This window comes from Neofelis nebulosa, chromosome 17, assembly GCF_028018385.1.
Source record: "Neofelis nebulosa isolate mNeoNeb1 chromosome 17, mNeoNeb1.pri, whole genome shotgun sequence".
Lineage (NCBI taxonomy): Eukaryota > Metazoa > Chordata > Mammalia > Carnivora > Felidae > Neofelis > Neofelis nebulosa.
In genome coordinates this window covers 3,154,768-3,172,190 of record NC_080798.1, presented here as the reverse complement: position 1 = coordinate 3,172,190, position 17,423 = coordinate 3,154,768, and the positions used below count along the sequence as shown (strand labels likewise).

The 17,423-nt window shown below is 56.9% G+C and overlaps 2 protein-coding genes across 4 annotated transcripts; both read right to left on the bottom strand.

Moving 5' to 3' along the window:
* Positions 1–24: 24 nt before the first annotated feature.
* On the bottom strand, positions 25–6,855 carry ISOC2 (isochorismatase domain containing 2). Of its 3 annotated transcripts, none has more exons than XM_058706860.1 (6): positions 6,723–6,855; positions 2,943–3,080; positions 2,457–2,666; positions 2,172–2,242; positions 1,920–2,037; positions 25–430 (listed from the first exon to the last, which is right to left on the bottom strand). In XM_058706860.1, exons 2-6 carry the CDS (start codon positions 3,075–3,077, stop codon positions 350–352), a joined length of 615 nt encoding a protein of 204 aa, XP_058562843.1. In that variant the 5' UTR covers positions 3,078–3,080; positions 6,723–6,855; the 3' UTR covers positions 25–349. The 3 variants fall into 3 exon arrangements, with proteins under 3 accessions (XP_058562843.1, XP_058562844.1, XP_058562842.1); XM_058706861.1 differs by having other exon boundaries at positions 6,660–6,776; XM_058706859.1 differs by lacking the exons at positions 1,920–2,037; positions 2,172–2,242; positions 2,457–2,666; positions 2,943–3,080; positions 6,723–6,855 and adding an exon at positions 975–1,689.
* A 1,517-nt stretch (positions 6,856–8,372) lies between these two features.
* On the bottom strand, positions 8,373–14,067 carry C17H19orf85 (chromosome 17 C19orf85 homolog). The gene is made up of 2 exons (XM_058707781.1): positions 13,849–14,067; positions 8,373–8,843 (listed from the first exon to the last, which is right to left on the bottom strand). Exons 1-2 carry the CDS (start codon positions 14,019–14,021, stop codon positions 8,387–8,389), a joined length of 630 nt encoding a protein of 209 aa, XP_058563764.1. The 5' UTR covers positions 14,022–14,067; the 3' UTR covers positions 8,373–8,386.
* Positions 14,068–17,423: the final 3,356 nt, after the last annotated feature.

Below are 17,423 nucleotides of genomic sequence, written 5' to 3'. Positions count from 1 at the left end.
GATACCCCCCAAATCCAAGAATGGTTCGGCCCACAGCCACATCAATGTTTATTCGGCAAGTCCGGGTCCCACAGCCTGTGACACTCCCTCCCCCTCCCCTTCCCGCCTCTTGAAGTGGCCCGGGGCCGAGCCCCGCCCCCAGCTCTGCTCAGCCAACTGCCGCCCAGCTTCCACGAGTCTCATTTGCATTTCCGGGAGCTCTGGCCCAATGGCAAGGTAGCTCTCCACCTCCCCTCCCGAGGGGGTGGCACTCCCGGTGGACTGCACCACTGTTGGGATTCCAAGGATGGGGGCAAAGTGATTCCACCGAGGTCCAGATGACAGGAGGGTGGTCTTCGGGGTGAGCAGTTCAGCGGAAGAGGGGGTTCTGGCCTTGGAAGAGGCCCAGCAGCCCGCTGTCTGGCGCGGGCTCCTTGATGATCTTCTGGATCTGTAGGGGGAAGAGGAGGGTTCAGGGAGTCAAGAGTCCCCATGTGTGTGACAATCTGGAAGGGCACTTCTTCATTTTCATCCGCCTTGCCCTCTTGGCAGCGACAGGCCAAACCAACCACTCCCTCTTCTCAAAACTTTTCCTCGGCCTCCCTTCCACCATAGCCGCCTGGGTTATGATCACCTGCCATCTTGGTCCACTTGTCTGGCTTGCTGCCAGTAGGCTCTGTCCTGGAGCTTCTGGTCTATACCCTGCTCCTGTCTCACCTCTCCCATCCCTCAGCTCCCAAATCCGGCCCACGCCTTGCCCCTCAACTCCAGACTCTGATCCAAGTGCCTCTTACACGCTAGTGTTCCCCCAACCAGTAGACCACAGGAGCATAGATGCTCAACCCGCCTCTCTGGGGCTGCCTTCTCCCAAAGCCCCACATGGCACCCATCAGCAAGCCCCACCCTGCTTGCCTCCAGAAATATAAGCACAATCTGTATCCCCACTGCCTCCACTCTGGTCTCCCGCCCACATCCATGGGCCACCCGGGACCAACCTGCAGATCTGACTCTGGCCAGCTCCCTTGTGCAAACCCCTCCACTCCGGGAAGACACGGATCTGGCTCCTCTCTGCCTCCTCCCCTGTCACGCTCACCGAGCACTCGGCATGGCCCACTCTGGTTCTTTGAATAGGGCGAGTTCTAGTCCACCTGCAGCCCTTTGCCTCAGCTGCTCCTTTGGCCAGGAACACTTTCTGGACGGCCGCTGCCCCTCCCACTGCAGGCCTCCGCTTAAGGGCCATCCCTGCTGTGAGCCCCGTCTTCTCTCTCACACACCCTGAACACTCCCTTCCAGCGCCTGACCACAACGTGGGACCGAATACACCCTGGCTTTGGCTGCTGCCCCAGGACCTGCCCCATTGGTTGGCCCATAGTAGGTGCTTAACAAATAACTCAACAGAGCTGGCCTAAGAGGAGGCACAAGGGCGGACCTCAGAGGGCTGGGGCATGTCCCTTCATCCTAAGGGCCAGCAGTGTGACTCAGCTGGGGCTACCTAGTCAGACCCGGGCACTAGCAAGGCCACCTGGTGGTGGTGGCTGCGGGGGACGCAACTGAGGGCCAGAGACGGGAGGAAGGGACGGAGGTGGGGGTCAGGGGCTCCCACGCAGGGCTTCTGGCGGACTGTTTGTTCCTGTCCGCCTCCCACCCTCACTTCGCTCTAAACCCACCTTTCACCAGGAGGCCTCCCACACCACCCGCACAACCCCTCCTCTGCACCCCAACACTCCCAGCCCCTCCCCTGCGTTCTCGCTCTCTCCCCCGCCCTCATGGCCACCGACAGCTTCCCTTGCCCTTCACGGTGTTGACGGGACTTAGAACTCGGCCGCCAGGAGGCAGCAGCCTGCTGTGCTCCCAGATGTAGGCTGTCAACCACCCCGTGGCGTGGCGGGCGCTGAGAAGGGAGACCGGGGAGGGTGGGGTGGAGGGTGCGGGGCCAGTACCTCCTTAAACTGGGGGTGGGCGGCGTCACCCACAAGCTGCAGAATGAGTCCCTCACTGGTGGAGAGGAAGGCACCGCTCTGCCGCATCCGGGCCAGCGCCACCAGCCTGTCCACCTGGCTGCGCGGGAGACGGAGGTTGTTGGTGCCTTGGCCCGCACGCCCAGATGCCCGGCAAGGTTGGCAGGGATCCCACTCCTCCTAGACACCCTACCTGCGCCCACGTGCACCCACCCCTCAGCAGGACCCCCTCACCTGCGGGAGGAGCAGGCATCCACCACCACATGGACCTGCAGCCCCCGGTCCAGGAGGTCCAAGGTCGTGTTCTGGGGGCGAGACATGTCAAGGGCAACCTCAACCCCAGACAAGAGCAGGGGCCTGGGCAGGGGGACGGGGATGAGGGAGCCTCAGATGAGGGCAGGGGGCCCCCATGTTACAGCAGGGTCCTCGGGCCCCCACGGGACCATGAGGCAGAGAGGGGTCCTGGGAGGGATGGAGGCCCCGGGATGGAGGTGCCCAGGGGTCGGCTGGGGGTCTCACCAAGATGCAGGCCTGGGTCTCAAAGCCGCAGAGGAGCACGGAGCGCAGCTGGGGCCGCGCGTCTAGCTCCTGTAGCACCGCAGGCACCATGCTGAAGCAAGTTTTGGCCACTGGCCGCAGGCCTTCAGCCCCCAGCTCGGGCACCGTGGGACCCAGGCCTCCTGGGTACTGCTCCGTCAGCACAGCGGGTACCTCCAGCAGCCTGGCCACCTGCGCTAGGGAGGTGAAACAAAGGCCTGAGCCTGACGGAGGGGCCCGTGGGGGCAGGACTTCTGGGTGTGAGGGAGGAGGGGCTGGGGGCCAGGACTCCAGGGTCTGAGGGAGGAGGAGCTAAGGGGTCTGGACTCCTGGGTCTGAGGGAGGAGGGGCTGGGGGCCAGGACTCCAGGGTCTGAGGGAGGAGGGGGCTGGGGTCTGGACTTCTGGGTGTGAGGGAGGAGGGGCTGGGGGCCAGGACTCCAGGGTCTGAGGGAGGAGGGGGCTGTACCTTGAGCATGCGGGCGGCCACAGAGACTATCTGGGGGAAGTAGGCGACATGGCGGAACTTCTCCTGCATGTCACACAGGAAGAGGATAGAAGACCCAGGGAGGACTCGGCCCAGGTTGGGCCTCACAGCTGCCATGTCCTGGGGGTGAGCAGAGGTGCGAGAGGGAGGGGCCAGTCAGGGCAGGGGCTTTGACTCCCTGCCCAGGGTCTGTGCACTCAGACGCGTGAGGGTCCCACACAGTCCTTTGGAAACCTCCCCCTTCCCATGTGCAGCGTGTCCGCAGATCCCTGGGCCCGGAATCCATTTGTTTCTTAATACGTCCTACTCGGCTGGGAGGTCACTTTCCCTGGGAAGCCTTCTCTGACCTTGACCAACTGGTGCTCCCAACCTCACTCTCCCAAGGTCCCTGGGAAAGCCTTTTCCTTCCAAGATACACGGCAACATCAAGGTCACCCTCTGCCCTCCACAAGGAACACTCCAACTGTGATCCTCACCCTGCCCTTCGGGGTGGGGGTGGGGAACAGAGGAGGGAGGTGAAGGCCGGAGGGCCCACAGCAGGTAACAGGGCGCGGGTGTGATTCTGGATGAAAACCAGAGTCCAGGTGCAGTGGCAGTGTCCTGAGTGAGGCTCTTCAAGTCTGACTCCCCCTACGCAGCCTCTGAAACTCAGTTTACCCTCATGCAACATGCAGGCTGCACATCCCTGCAGGTCGTAGAAGGAAAGGCCGGTGCACCTGCACAGGGGACTGTTATTCATCCGCAGAAAGAATGAGACACTGCTACATGCTACATCACGGGTGAACCCCAAGATCGCCGCGCCCACGAGCGAGGCCAGTCACCAGAGGCCACACGTTGTGGGAGCCCATTCGCATGAAACGTCCACAGGGATCCAATCCAGAGACAGGGAGCAGACTGGTGGGGGGCTGGGGAGGGGACAATGAGGGCTGACTGCCTCCTGTGTGCGGTGTTGCTGCTGCGCTGATGAGCACATTCTCAAACTAGGTGGTGGCCACGGTTCTGCAACATCACGAATATTTGTTAACTGCCACTTAATGGTACGCTTAAAAATGGTCAAAATGGTCAATTTCGTGACTTGTACTTTAGCACAATGAAAAAAGGGGGGGGCGGGGCTGTTGGAATCACCTGCCCAGCAGCCCTGTTACAGGGGAGGCCACTGAGACCCGAGGGGTCCACGACTTGCCCCCGGTCCCGCAGGACTAGAGGACAGAACCCCCCCCCCCCCCCCAGTCAGAGCGGCTCCCTCTCCAGCATCTGGGCCCCGCCTCCGAGAGTCTCGGCATGTCCCAGCCCATGTGCCCAGGAGGCTTGAGTCCCGGGGTCCCCAAGTTGCTGCTCAACTGGGGGTTCTGGCCCCGCTTATGTCTGCACGTCTCACGCCCTCGGCGTGTTCACTCATTTACTCGTTAACTTATGTGGGACATGGGAGACCCTGCAGACCCAGGGGAAGGTGAAATGGTTAATACGGGGGAAGTCTGGAGGCTGGCTGGTGGGCGCACAGGCTGTTTATGACGATTCTTTCAAATGAACACATCTACTGTAGAAAATGTTTTCTATGGGCAACATAGTGCAGAAACAGTGTAAAAACTCATGGGTGGTTACAAGGAAGAATTTTATGCTATGTGAATTTTGTCTAAAAAGAAAAAAAAAAGGAATGGAAACTCCCGCAAAAACAAAACCACGCTGAATGAATTAATCACATTAATTACGACTGCGATCAGTGCTGGGATTTCGAGGGAACCTGATATATCTTGGCAGAGTCTGCAAAAGTCTCCCCCGAGGAAGTGGAGGGAGAGAGAGAAAACAATCTTTCGGAAAACCCAAGGTTGACTCTGTTACTCCCCTGTCTTAGCCCCCACCTTCCAGGGCTGCTCTCAGGTCTTCAGGACTAAAATGTAACCTGCTCAGGCAAGGCGCCTGGAACCATCCCAGTCAAGTCCTTCCCCTATGTGGTTCCCTCCACCCGCACTGCTCTCCTCACTTCCCTTCTAACTTTTCAGGAGACAGGAGGGACAGGGTCAGATCAGGGCTATCATGGCTGAAAGCCTAGGTAGGGCAGGGTGTCTGAAGCCACAAAGATCTCCCTTTCAGGCTGGTAGGAGTGTGTTTTGCAAGAACCCCCAGGGAAACACATGTGGCCAAGGTTTCTCAAAATTCTAGTTACATGAACCCTGTGACCCAGAAAACGTGCTAAGTATTTACCCTGCAGACATACACATGAAATGACACAAGGTTATTCCCTACCAGACTTTTTGGTTATTCATTATGGGACTTTTCCGCTGAGCAAAGGAATGGAAATACATGTAAACGTCTATGGTTAGGGTTCTGGTTATGTAAGTAATGGTATAGCTGTACTATGGAATTCTTTGTAGCCAGGGAAAATTACAAGGAAGCTCTTTGAGTAACAAGAGATGTTAACAGTGAAAAGAAGCGGAACAGTATACACAGCAATGCTTCCCTCTTCGTCTCCCCAAAGAAGAGAAAACGTGAGTTTTCTGCTCCTATATTTGCTGTCTCTGGTGGGTACACGTGGAGGTGCTTCAGGTGGGGGGGATGGGTCACTGAGGGACAGGGTATGAAGGAAATCTTATTTTCACTGAGTACTGTTCCTTTTGAAGTGTGGACAGTGTGTGATAGGTTGTCTGGTCCGTAATATATACGATAAAATACTTAGATAAGCTGAGAACCCAGCAAAACCAATCTGTGTTAGTAAAGTTATAATGGTTATCATTGGGCAGCAGTAAAGAAAGGGGCACAAGGCAGGGGGGCTTCTGGGATGCAGTGGGGAGTTCTACTTCTGGATTTGGATGTTGTTTACACCAGAGCGTTGGCTATGTGAAAAGTTATTTGAGGTATTTGTGATTTGTATGTATGGCTTTCCCCCCCCTGGATATGCAGTATACCTCCATAAAAAGTTTTTAAAGTATCAGATAAAAGGGTGGAGGCGAGGAGAAAACCGGGGCTGGAGTCTAGGTGGACAAAGGTGAGGCCTGGGCTCCACTTTAGGCAGAGAGAAGAGAGAGGAGGAGGCAGGACAGAGAGATTCAGGGGGCAGGTGCCGCTGGCTGTGGGGGAAGGGGCAAGGAGGAAGATCTACAGGTTTCCGGTCCATGGGTGGTAGGTCCTAGGGACTAACTGGGGACCTGGAAAGGGGAAGTGGTTTGGGGGAGATGAAATACTGAGGGTGGAGGGTGGGGAGTGTGTGTGTGTGTGTGTGTGTGTGTGTGTGTGTGTGTGTGTGTGTGTGTATGCGCGCGTGTGAAGGTGGAGAGGTCTGGGCTGGAGACTGACTTAGAAATGCTGTTAGGGAGAGAGAGATCTGAGCTCCAGGTGGGGGGAGTCAAAGGCCGGAGGAGGAGGGGCAGTAGCGGGGGAGGGTGGGGCGTGCAGCCCTGCAGCCAGGATTCCCTGAGTGTGACCCTGGGCAAACTTCACGCTGTCTGAGCCTCAGTTGCGTCATCGGAGAAATAGGGGTCAAACTAACCCACCCCATAGGGACGATGCAAAACTCGGCCAGTGATGCACAAAGGGCGGGCGCGACCCGTGGAAGGTTCGAGTCCCCGGTCAGCCAATTCTGTAGGGCCGGCAGGGGTCCTCGCCCTGGCTGTGTCACCTCGGCCCGGACGTCCTGGCAAAGCCTCAGTTTCCCCACTTGCAAAGCGGGAAGGTCAGCGCCCCCGAGGCGCTGGGGGACCTTACCCGGAAGGCGCTGGTTTCCAGCCTGGCCCGCCCCTCCGCTGGAGAGGCCTGGGGGACACTCACCGCTCCGAGCCGGGACTCACGCCGCTCCAGTCCTCACGCCCCTTTCCAAGGCAGGGTCACCGTTTTGCACTGTTCCGACACGTGGCCCGCCCCCGCGGTCCGCGTCCCGCCCACCCAGGCCGAGCTGCCCAATCGGCGCTCGCCAAACTCTGCCCCGACCCTGAGTCCGGCCAACCTACAAGCGGAGCTGCTTAGCCCTCCTTGGAGGGGCGGTGCCGGGCAAGATGTCCATCCTGAGAGCGTGATTGGTCCGCCGGTGGGAGGGGGCGGAAAGGCAGCGCGTCCGACCAATGGGGAGCCGGGAAGGGCGTGAATGGCGGGCCCGGGACAGAGCGGCTCGGTGGGTGCAGAGACAGCGAATTCCAGCTGGGGCGGTGGGTCGCCCTCCTGTGGTCTAGAGGAGACCCCTGAGGCCCAGAAAGAGGCAGTGACGGGTGTGCCCAGGGTGGAAGCAGGCCTGGGGTTCCAACGCTGGCCTTTGAGTCAAGAGTCAGAAGCTTATCAAGAGACCCAAGCACTTTACCAGAAAGGGAACTTAAGTCCTTGCAACCCCGCTCAGTCTCAGTTTCCCCATCTGTACTGCACCTGCCTCCCAGGGTGACGTTTGTAATATTTAGACTCTGTGCTTGGGAATGGGGTTGAGAAAAAAATCTCGGAATGAAATCCAAACTACTCCCAATTCATGTCGGCCCTTTTGATCTCTGTGACCTCATCTCTTACCGCGATCCCCCTGCTTACTCTGCTTCAGCCACCTCAGGGCCTTTGCACATTCTGTCTCCTGTGCCCAGAACCCCAGACCTTTTCTCAGCCAGCTCCTTCTTGTCATTCAAGACTTTCCCTGAGCACCAGATGTCAGACAGCCACTCCATCAGGTCTCTGCTTTATTTTCTTCACAGCACTAATTCCAATCTGAAATTGGAAGTTTATGTTGCATTTAAAAAAAAAATTTTTTTTTGACGTTTATTTATTTTTGAGACAGAGAGAGACAGAGCGTGAACAGGGGAGGGGCAGAGAGAGAGAGGGAGACACAGAATCGGAAACAGGCTCCAGGCTCCGAGCTGTCAGCACAGAGCCCGACGCGGGGCTCGAACTCACAGACCCTGAGATCATGACCGGAGCCGAAGTCGGACGCTTAACCGACCGAGCCACCCAGGTGCCCCTATGTTGCATTTTAAAAAGGTACCGGCATATTCATTTATTGTCGATCAACCCTACCTGTGCCCTGCCCCCCAAACCCCTTAAATGTTTATTTAACAGTTTATTCACTGCCGAATCCTCAGCACCTAGATGGGGCCTGACACGTAGTAGGTGCTCAGTACATATTTGAGAATAAATGAGACAAGGCCAGACATTAGGCAGAGATGAGCCAAGGTGAGAGGGAACTGGAGAGGCAGACACTGAGAAGATGGGGCTGGGGAAAAAGAAGAGAGAAGTTGGGGATGTGGGAGAGTGTAAGGGGCCCCTCTGGCAGAGGCGGAAGTGGGGGACATGCACCGGGGAGCCCTGTGAGGCCGTGGTCATAGGTGGGGGTCTGGGCTTGATTCATGTTCCCAGGGGCTTCCGGGAGGGGAGTGGATGGGACAAGGGGTTCCTGGGGGTGTTTGCTGAGCTATCATGAAGGGGACCTCTGATTTGTCCCGGGGTGGGGGTGGGTGGGTTGGGCATCATGGGGAGCAGCCCCCCCAGCCCTCAGGGGTTCCCTGAGAGTGACAGGCACAAGGCACCTCCCACCTGCCCACCCAGTCCCCCTCAGGAGCCCAGAGCCCGTCCACTTCCTCCAGTGCATTCGGGGTAGGGGGCAGGCAGTTATAGAAATGTGAGGCCTGCCTCAGGTCTGGCTGGCCCCAAGCACAGTGGGATAGACCAGATGGCACTGAGGGACACTCTGGGGTGAGTGCAATGTCATCAAAGAGGTCGAGGGTGGAGGCATCCAGGGCGGCGAGACTTGGGCCGGGGCTGGTGCAGGGCTCCTCAGTGGGGGCCACAGCACAGGCCACCCCCAGGAAGGGGGACGGAGGCGGCAGGGGCGGCCTTCGGGGTGGCGGTCTCTGGGGAGGTGCCTTCTGAGACAGGATAGACAGGGCCAGGCGCTGGGTGGCAGCCTCAATGTTGGCAAACTGCCTGCAGAGAGACAGACATATGAGCTGTGTGGCCGTCAAGCATTCGCCTCCTGTTTGCCCTCCCGGGAGTGGTTTCCCTCTTCCCTTCCTCTCCATCTTTTTTCTCTGTGCTAGTCTCCCCGCCCCTGGGTCCATTTTCTTGAGTCTGACAATTCAGTTTTTCCAATCCCGTTCATAGGGGAGCCCTGAACGGCTGTGGGGTTTGTGTACTGCACAAGGCAGCAAGTCCAGTTCCGCTATAATGCACGTCTTTTGTCATTTACATTTATTATGGCCACATTCCAACATATAAAAGTGAAAAACGGGGGCGCCTGGGTGGCTCGTCGGTTAAGCGTCTGACTCTTGATTTCGACTCCGGTCACGCATGGTCTCACGGTTTGTGAGTTTGAGCCCCGCTTCCGGCTCTGTACTGACAGTTCAGAGCCTGCTTGGGATTCGCTCTCTCTGCCCGCCCCCACCACCCCCCCCCCGCCCCCACCCCCTGCTAGCTCTCTCTCTCTCTCAAAAAAACAAACTTAGGGGGAGAAAAGTAAAAAACATCAGAAGGAAAGGATGCTGTAACAAATGTTTTTCACACAAAGGCGCACTGTGGGCTAGGGGTGCACCTGTAACACTGATGCCCTGTGACTTCTACTTCCGGCAGAGCTCTTAAATCTGCCCACCTCTCATCTCCACCAATTCTTGGTTCAAGTCGCCAGCATTTCCCACCTGGATGACTACAGCTGCCACTGCACTGGCCTCCCCCACCCAGCATTCCTATCCCTCAAGAACTATACGGATGGATCTGACAGCGATGGGCTCAGTATTGTCCCCCTAAAATTCGTATGTTGAAGTTTTAGCCCCCAGTACCTTAGAATGTGACTGTATTTGGAGACCCCTGAGGGTAGTCTCTCATCCAATGAGAGATTAGGGCCCGTAGAGGGAAGACCACGTGAAGACACAGGCCACCTACAAACCAAGGAGAGAGGCCTCACCCTGCCAGCACCTGGTCTAGGATTGGGTGAGAAAGTAAATTTCTGTTGTTTCAGCCGCCCAGCCTGTGGTGCTCGGTTCTGGCAGGTCGATTTCTGTCTCTCAAAGCTAAACATTAATTTTTTTTTTAAATGGGGTGACCCAGTGACAGAGAAATCACGATGGCAGCTTCTGGGAAGGAGACACGATGAGGGCCTCCAGGGGCCAGAAGTGCCCTGTTCCTGGATCTGAGTGTTGCTTACACGAGTGGGCTCCTTTTGGGAGCATTCATCAAGCTCTATGATGACAATGTGTGCATTTCTTGTAGTTGTTTTTTTTTTTTCCTTTTTTTTTTTTTAAGTTTTGTTTATTTTTGAGAGACAGAGCACAAGTGGAGAGGGGCAGAGAGAGAAGGAGACACAGAATCCGAAGCAGGCTCCAGGCTCCGAGTTGTCAGCACAGAGTCCGACGTGGGGCTCCAACTCACGAACCGTGAGATGGTGACCTGAGCCGAAGCTGGACACTGAACTGACTGAGCCACCCAGCCCCCTCTCCCCCAAAGGTTTTATTTAAAAATGAGTCTGATGGGGGCGGCTGGGTGGCTCAGTCGGTTGAGCGGCCGACTTCGGCTCAGGTCACGATCTCGCGGTCCCTGAGTTTGAGCCCCGCGTCGGGCTCTGTGCTGACAGCTCGGAGCCTGGAGCCTGTTTCGGATTCTGTGTCTCCCTCTCTCTCTGACCCTCCCCCATTCATACTCTGTCTCTCTCTGTCTCAAAAATGAATAAATGTCAAAAAAAAATTAAAAAAATATATATATATATTTTCTAGGGGCACTTGGGTGGCTCAGTCGGTTAAGCGTCCGACTTCGGCTCAGGTCATGATCTCACGGTCCGTGAGTTCGAGCCCCGCGTCAAGCTCTGGGCTGATGGCTCAGAGCCTGGAGCCTGTTTCCGATTCTGTGTCTCCCTCTCTCTCTGCCCCTCCCCCGTTCATGCTCTGTCTCTCTCTGTCTCAAAAATAAACGTTAAAAAAAATTAAAAAAAAATAAAAATGAGTCTGATGTTGTATGTTTCTGTTTACATGAAATGTCCACAATAGGCAAATCCCTAGAGACAGAAAGCAGATTGGTGTCTGTCAGGTTCTGGGGAAGGAGGGGTGGAGAGTGACTGCCTACTACTAATGGGTATGGGATCTCCTTTGGGGGTGATGAAAATGTTCTGGAACCAGACAGAGGTAATCGGTCGCCAAACATTACGAACGTAGGAAACACCCACGAAGCGTCCACTTTAAAATATTCGAAACGGTGAATTTCACGTCGTGTATATTTTACCACAAGAAAATAGGCTTATAAATAAGTTAGTAAGAGCTGACACTCTGGAATTGTCTCTGGAGCTAAGGAGGATAGTTCTACTCTGAGTGCCCCTGGGGAAAGTTCAGAGAGGGCAGGTCAGGTTAAATGACAGAGAATGGGAGGGGCAGAAGGGGGAGCTGATTTGAACAAACTTAAGTGTAAATGACACTTAGGGCCGAAGAGTCATGACGTCTGTGACTTACTACAGCTCTTTTAGGACGATAGGTGAAGGAAGTAGGCTAAGATGTCATCGGCAGTAAAGTGTAAGCAGTGGTGCGTGAGTGGCAGCATTTCTCAAACTTGAGTGCCCGGCCTAACACCCGGAGGGCTGACGGGAACACAGGTCCTTGGGCCCCGGAACTTTGGGTTCTGCAGGCCCCGGGGTGGCGTCCAAGAAGCTGTGTTTCTGGCACATCGCCACGCCATGCTGAGGTGCTGACGCTGCTGGTCTGGGGTCCAGATGCAGACCAGATGCCGCAGGTCTGCTGCATCAGACAACTGTCGTGACGTTTCTGTGGGCTGGAAATCCTTCACAACGAGAAGCCAAAAATCCATGTCCAGGGTGGGAGGGGGGCTCCTGAGGGGGCAGGGCCTGAGGGGACCTGGGGGGAGGAGGAGGAGGACGTGGGTGGGAAGATGTGGAAGGTAGTTTGCCTCTGACCTGGATTTTCTCAGGGTGAGCCCAGGCGCGCAGGGGAATATACTCCATAGCTGCCTGTGCCGCCTCGTGGGTGGCCTGGGTCTCTGGGGAGTATGTGGCAGGGCCAGGCGTGGGGGTGGGAATATCTGGGATGCTATAGGAGAGAAGCTGGCCCTGGGGAGTGGGGAAGCTGAGCTGGGGAGGGTAGAGGGGGGACGTGGGAGGTGAGAGACAGGCATTAGCACAGGGTCCAGACTGGGAGTGGGCAGGGAGCCCTCCAGGTTGGGGCTGCAGATGGGGAGGGGTCCTTGAAGTGGTTGACAAGGGGGGCTGGGGAGGAGTTAGAAGGCTCGCTCTGGGACGAAGGGCTGGACCGTGTTTGGGGAGATGCATGTTTTCCTCTTCGATAATGGGTTTGTAGAGTGGTGGTGGTGGACATTCTGGGCTGGTCAGGGCTGGGCATTCTGGTGGGAGGGGGTTTGCAGTGTGGAGGCAGGAGTTAGGCTGGACGAGGCACCTATTTGCTCAAATTTGGTCCCAAGACCTCCTGGGACAAGATTCTGGGCTGGCTGGGAGGAACAACCTACTTGCAGAAAAGCAGGTCCTTGGACGAGTAACTTCGTCTCTCTGTGCCTCAGTTTCCTCTTTGAGAAATGGGGATTGTAATAACATCTACTTCCTGGGGTTACTATGGGGGATTAATGAGTTCCTATTCATTGTGAGTGAGTATTACCAGTTACCACTAAAGTACTTAGAACAAGCACCCGGCACATATGAGTGTTGATCACCACCATCATCACCATTATTATCACCACCATCACTATCACCATGATGAGACTCCTTGTCTGCAATGTAAGGACAAAGTCAACCTACTGTGCAGGTCTCTTGGGAGCATTAAGTGACATATTATATGTCAAAGCCTCAGTGTGGTGTACCTGACACCTGAAAGTGCTCAAAAAATGGTCACTGTCACAGAGTGAGGAGAGAGCACAGGGTAGGGTGGGATGGGGCTGAGCGGGGTGTGAGAGCGGGGACAGGCTTGAGCAGAGAACTGAGGAGCTGAGGTTCCCATCTACACTCCCAGAGATGGCGAAGGACATTGCCCCACAAAGCGAACAGGATGGGCAAAGGCCAAGAAGTTGGATGGTCAAGTGCTAAATGGGGAGCTCCTGTTTCTTTAGAACCTAATTCCCTCCTCCCTGTCCCCCTTTCACCCTATTCTGGCCACATTGGTCCTCAAACATTCCAGGGATGTTCCTGCCTCAGGGTCTTTGCACTTGCTGCCCCTTGCCTGGAATGCTCTTCCCTCAGACATCCACAGGTCTTATCCTCTGGCTTCAGTCAGGTCTTGGCTCTGTTGGCACCTTCTCAGCCGAGCCTTCCCTGACACCTTACCCAGTCCTTCCCCCACCCCCGCGTGCCCTCCATAGCACTTATCACCTTATAACATGCCATATCATTTTAAAAAATTGAAGTGAAATTCACATAACTGAACCCCTTTACACGTGCAGTTCAGTGGCATTTAGGACATTCACAGTGTGCAACTACCACCTCTAATTAGTTCCAGAACTTTTCGTCACCCCGGGAAGAAACCATGAACCCCCTGCCAATCACGCACCACCCCCACTTGCCTCCAGAGGTGCCTCCTCTGGCCCCGCTACCCCGCTTTCTGGCTCTGCCTGTTCTAGACATTTCACACAAATGGAGTCATACAACAGGTGGCCTTTTGTGTCTGGCTTCTTTCACACGGGATCGATTAGCTTTCCAAGGTTGGTCCATGTAGCGTCATACTGTGTCACTGACATTATGTGGCTGTCCCTTGCCGGCCACCTTCCTGCTGGAACACAAGCTCTATGAAGGCAAGGAATTTTGTCCGCCTTGCGCTAATGGATCTCGGGCCTGGCCCACAGTTTATGCTCAATAAATGCATCCTGAGTGTTGATTGCGTCCAGCCCTGGGGTCCCCTTCTCTCTGTTCTGTCTGAGCCTGGTCTCCCCGACTCTGAGGTGTCTGACCCCCGACCCCTCCCGCTCTGCCCATCTCCCACCCTCCACCCCTCCTCACCTGCAGATCTGGTTGTGCAGAAACCTCCTGTGGTTGGGCCTCCTTTTGGGGGGCCGGGTCCTCCGAGGGTGTAGGGCGCGTAGCACGTGGGCGGCTGCCCCACTCACGAAGGCACACAGCTCCCGAGGGCTGGGCTCAGAGCCCCCAGAGGCTGTGGGGGCCCCGGGGTGCATGGCTGGGGTGATCTGGAATAGCCCTTCCACAGTATTGCTGCTGGTCAGAAAGCTGCTTTCACATCTGAGGAGAGAGGAGCAGCCGGGGCTGGGGGCTCGGGGCTGGGGAGGCAGACAGGAGGAGAGAGGGCTCTGGGCAGGGTAGGCCGACTCTGGAGGGGGGCCACCGCTCTGGTTGGAGGAGACAGGGCCCCGAGAATTAGGGCAGGCCCTCCCTCCGGTGCCTCATCCCCACCTCCTGGAGGCTGGATGCTGAGCTTTGAGGAGCCCGTGGGTGGAGGCTGATATAGGAAGGTGGGGGGGGGGCTTTATGTGTGCCCCCCAGGGGCCCAATTAGCACATAGTTGGACCTGGGATATGGGACAGGGCAGCATGGTGGGGGGCAGAGAAAGGCGCCTGGAGATAGCCAATTAAGGGGACAAAAGCCTCGTTAGGGAAGCGAGGCCAGGGGCTGAGTCAACCGGCAGCGATTAGCGTGGAGGACCTTTAATTGGAGGGGAGGGGAGGGGGCGGCAGGAGGCTTGGGTGCAGGCTGGGAAGGAGGGGGGGGGAGATGACCCCCGGGAGGGCTGCCGGGAGCCTTCAGCTGTGGAGCCCGATGCTTGGACACCGACTCTGCCCACCTACCTCCAGACGCACCTGCCTGGGCCTCCCTGCCTCTCTGTGCCCCGGGCCCAACCTCCTGGGGAAACTGAGGCTCAGAGAGCAGGGCTTGCCTGTGCCCAAGGCCTCCAGCCAGCCGGAAGGGCTGGCTTCTGTGCAAGAGGGTTGATCCCCAAACCCTGACTTTCCGCCAGAGCGGCTAGTGAGTAGGGGAGAGGGGAGGATACACGTGCTGGCCCAGCTGGTTGCTCAGGTGGGTGACGCTAGGGACTGTTTTTGGCGCAGCCTGGCTGTGGCCGTGGGAGGGGAAGACAAAACATGGGTGTGTGGTTTCCCTTCAGGCATTTTACTGAGGGACTGGGGGGCCCTTGGTATTCGGGGAGGCAGAGAACAGACTGGGGCATGGCGGGGTGGAGAGGGTGGCTCCGGCGGGGGCGGGGGTGGGGGTGGGAAGGGGGTCCTCTTGTCTCTGGAAGGGTGCTGGCCGGAGTGGGGGGGACCCTGGTCTGGGCTGGTGTGGGGATAGGTGCTGCGGCGCTTGTTGTGAGGGGCCCGCGCGGAAGGTTCGCGTTGGGGGGCGTGCGGGTCACCTGTGGCTACACACTCACACACACCTAGTGCCTCATAACCACGTACACTGATTGTCTTGCACTTCTGGAGGTCAGAAGTCCGAGGCGGCTCTTACGAGCTGAAATCAAGGTGTTCCATCTGGAGGCGGCGGAGGGAGAATGTATCGCCCCCCACCCCCACCCCCAACCCCGTGACTTTTCCGGCTGCCAGAGGCGCCGGAGACTTCTCCTAGCTCACGCTGCGAGTTAAGTGGCAAAGCCCGGACCCGGAGGTGGCTCAATGTGGGCCCCACACCGTGTGTTTGCACGGCAGGTCTGTCTGCTGCAGGGCCAGCAGCAGGGGGTCAGCGCAGGGCTCCGACGGGGACCACCAGGCAGGCAGGCTGTGCCAGCAGCGGGCGGCCGCTTGGCCTCCCTCCTCAATCTCTGTCTTGGCCTGGGCAAGTCGTGTGTGTGTGTTTGCCTGTGTGCGCACAGCCTGGACGCGCATGTAGTGTTGTGGAATCGCCTGGAAGCTTTCCCGTCCTGTTACTTTCAGGCCCCGCGGGGAACGCAGAAGGTCGCTTGGCAGGGGGCTGTTAAGGGAGTGGACCCCGGGTCTCTGGAGAATTGGAGGTCAGCGCTCAGGCTCAAGGACGGCCGCCACTGCGTGGCGGGGGCCCGACCTTTGCTAGCCCACCTCCAGGAGCGGGCTTGCACCCATGCCACTAGGAGCCGAGGGCGACATCTGCTAGCCAGCCCTGTCCCACCGACGGGCAGGGTCGGGAACACACGTAGGGCCACTGACCATTCTGGCTCTGGCCTGGGGACGCGCCACCAGGGGGCGCCAACATCCCAGGCAGGGCCGGGAGGCCGTGCGGAAGCAGGCTCACCCTCACTCACCCTTGGGCCCCCCTCCTCTTCTCTGGTGGTGGATAAGAGCCACCCACAGGTGGGGACTGGCTTCATCTGATGTTTGTTGAGGACCCGCCCTTCCCGCTATTACAAGATATATACACAGGCTCCCTTCCCCTCGTCCCAGCCCTTGCAATCAGAGGCGGGTTATTTCATAAACATTTATTGAGCACCTACAGTAGACCGAGAATGTAGCAGTGAGCGAGACTAGCACAGTCTGTCCCTGGAGGAGTCTGGGAGTGAGATGCCGACAAACAAGAAAAGACCGGTTCAGGGTGTGCTGGACAGTAAGTTGGATGCTGGATGGGGGGAGCGTCCTGCTTCAGATGGAGAAGCCCTCTCTGAGAAGGTGACAACTGTCCTGCAACCTGAGCGGAAGAGGGGGCAGCCAGGAGCTTCCCAGGCAAAGGGCACAGGGCATGCAAAGGCCCTGAGGCAGGAGCAAGCTTGAATGAGGTGAGAGAGAGGGAAGGATAGGAGGAGGTGAAGTCAGAGAAGGGGACAGGGGCCAGACCTGAAGGGCTTTGTAGGCCAAGTAGGAGTTGGGTTTTGAAGGTAAGAGTGACGAGGGCCATGCTGAGTTCAATGTAGGGGTAGCGTCGAGACCTCAGGGCCCTGCCCAAAACTTCCTTTGCTGTCTTTACACCTAGAATGTGGAGACCCCACTCCTAAACCCCCCTCTAATATGGGGAGGGGGAATCGAGAAGCTGAGATGTCAGGGCCAGGCCAGGAGCCCAGGCAAAACTTGTCTGTCCTTGCCCCCATTGTGCTCATCTCCCAGTCCCAGAGGGACTCTGGTTCCCTTAAAATTTATTGTGAAAATGTACAGGTGGCAGGTTCCTGGTGTTTCCAACCCAGAACTCTGAGAGGCCAACACTATTATATTTATTTCCCATGTTTTCTTCTGAGAAGAGGGATGTTATGGGCTAAATTATGACTCCCCAAATTCGTCCGTTGAAGTCCTAACCCCCATATCTCAAAATGTGACTGTGTTCAGAAATAAGGTCTTTATTTTTTAAAAATGTTTATTTTTGAGAGAGAGAGGTGGGGAGGGGCAGGGAGAGAGGGAGACAGAATCTGAAGCAGGCTCCAGGCTCTGAGCTGTCAGCACAGAGCCGGACACGGGGCTCAAACTCACAGACTATGAGATCATGACCTGAGCCGAAGTCGGACACTTAACCAACTGAGCCATCCAGGTGCCCCAGAGATAAGGTCTTTAAAGAGGTGATTAAGTTAAAATGAAGTCATACGTCTGAGCCTAATCCAATTTGCCTGGTGTCCTTATAAGAAGAGGAGATTTGGATACAGACAGGTGCAGGTAGACCATGTGAAGACA

Bases quoted from the DNA above. Each gene is read 5' to 3' on its own strand.
- ISOC2 (XM_058706859.1), bottom strand. From the start codon at position 1,219: ATGGCCCTTAAGCGGAGGCCTGCAGTGGGAGGGGCAGCGGCCGTCCAG. The intron at 431-974 runs GTTGGTCCCGGG...TTCCCCCTACAG, and splicing joins GGCCAGAGTCAGATCTGCAG to ATCCAGAAGATCATCAAGGA.
- C17H19orf85 (XM_058707781.1), bottom strand. From the start codon at position 14,021: ATGCACCCCGGGGCCCCCACAGCCTCTGGGGGCTCTGAGCCCAGCCCT. The intron at 8,844-13,848 runs GTGAGGAGGGGT...GTCTCTCTGCAG, and splicing joins CTGCACAACCAGATCTGCAG to GCAGTTTGCCAACATTGAGG.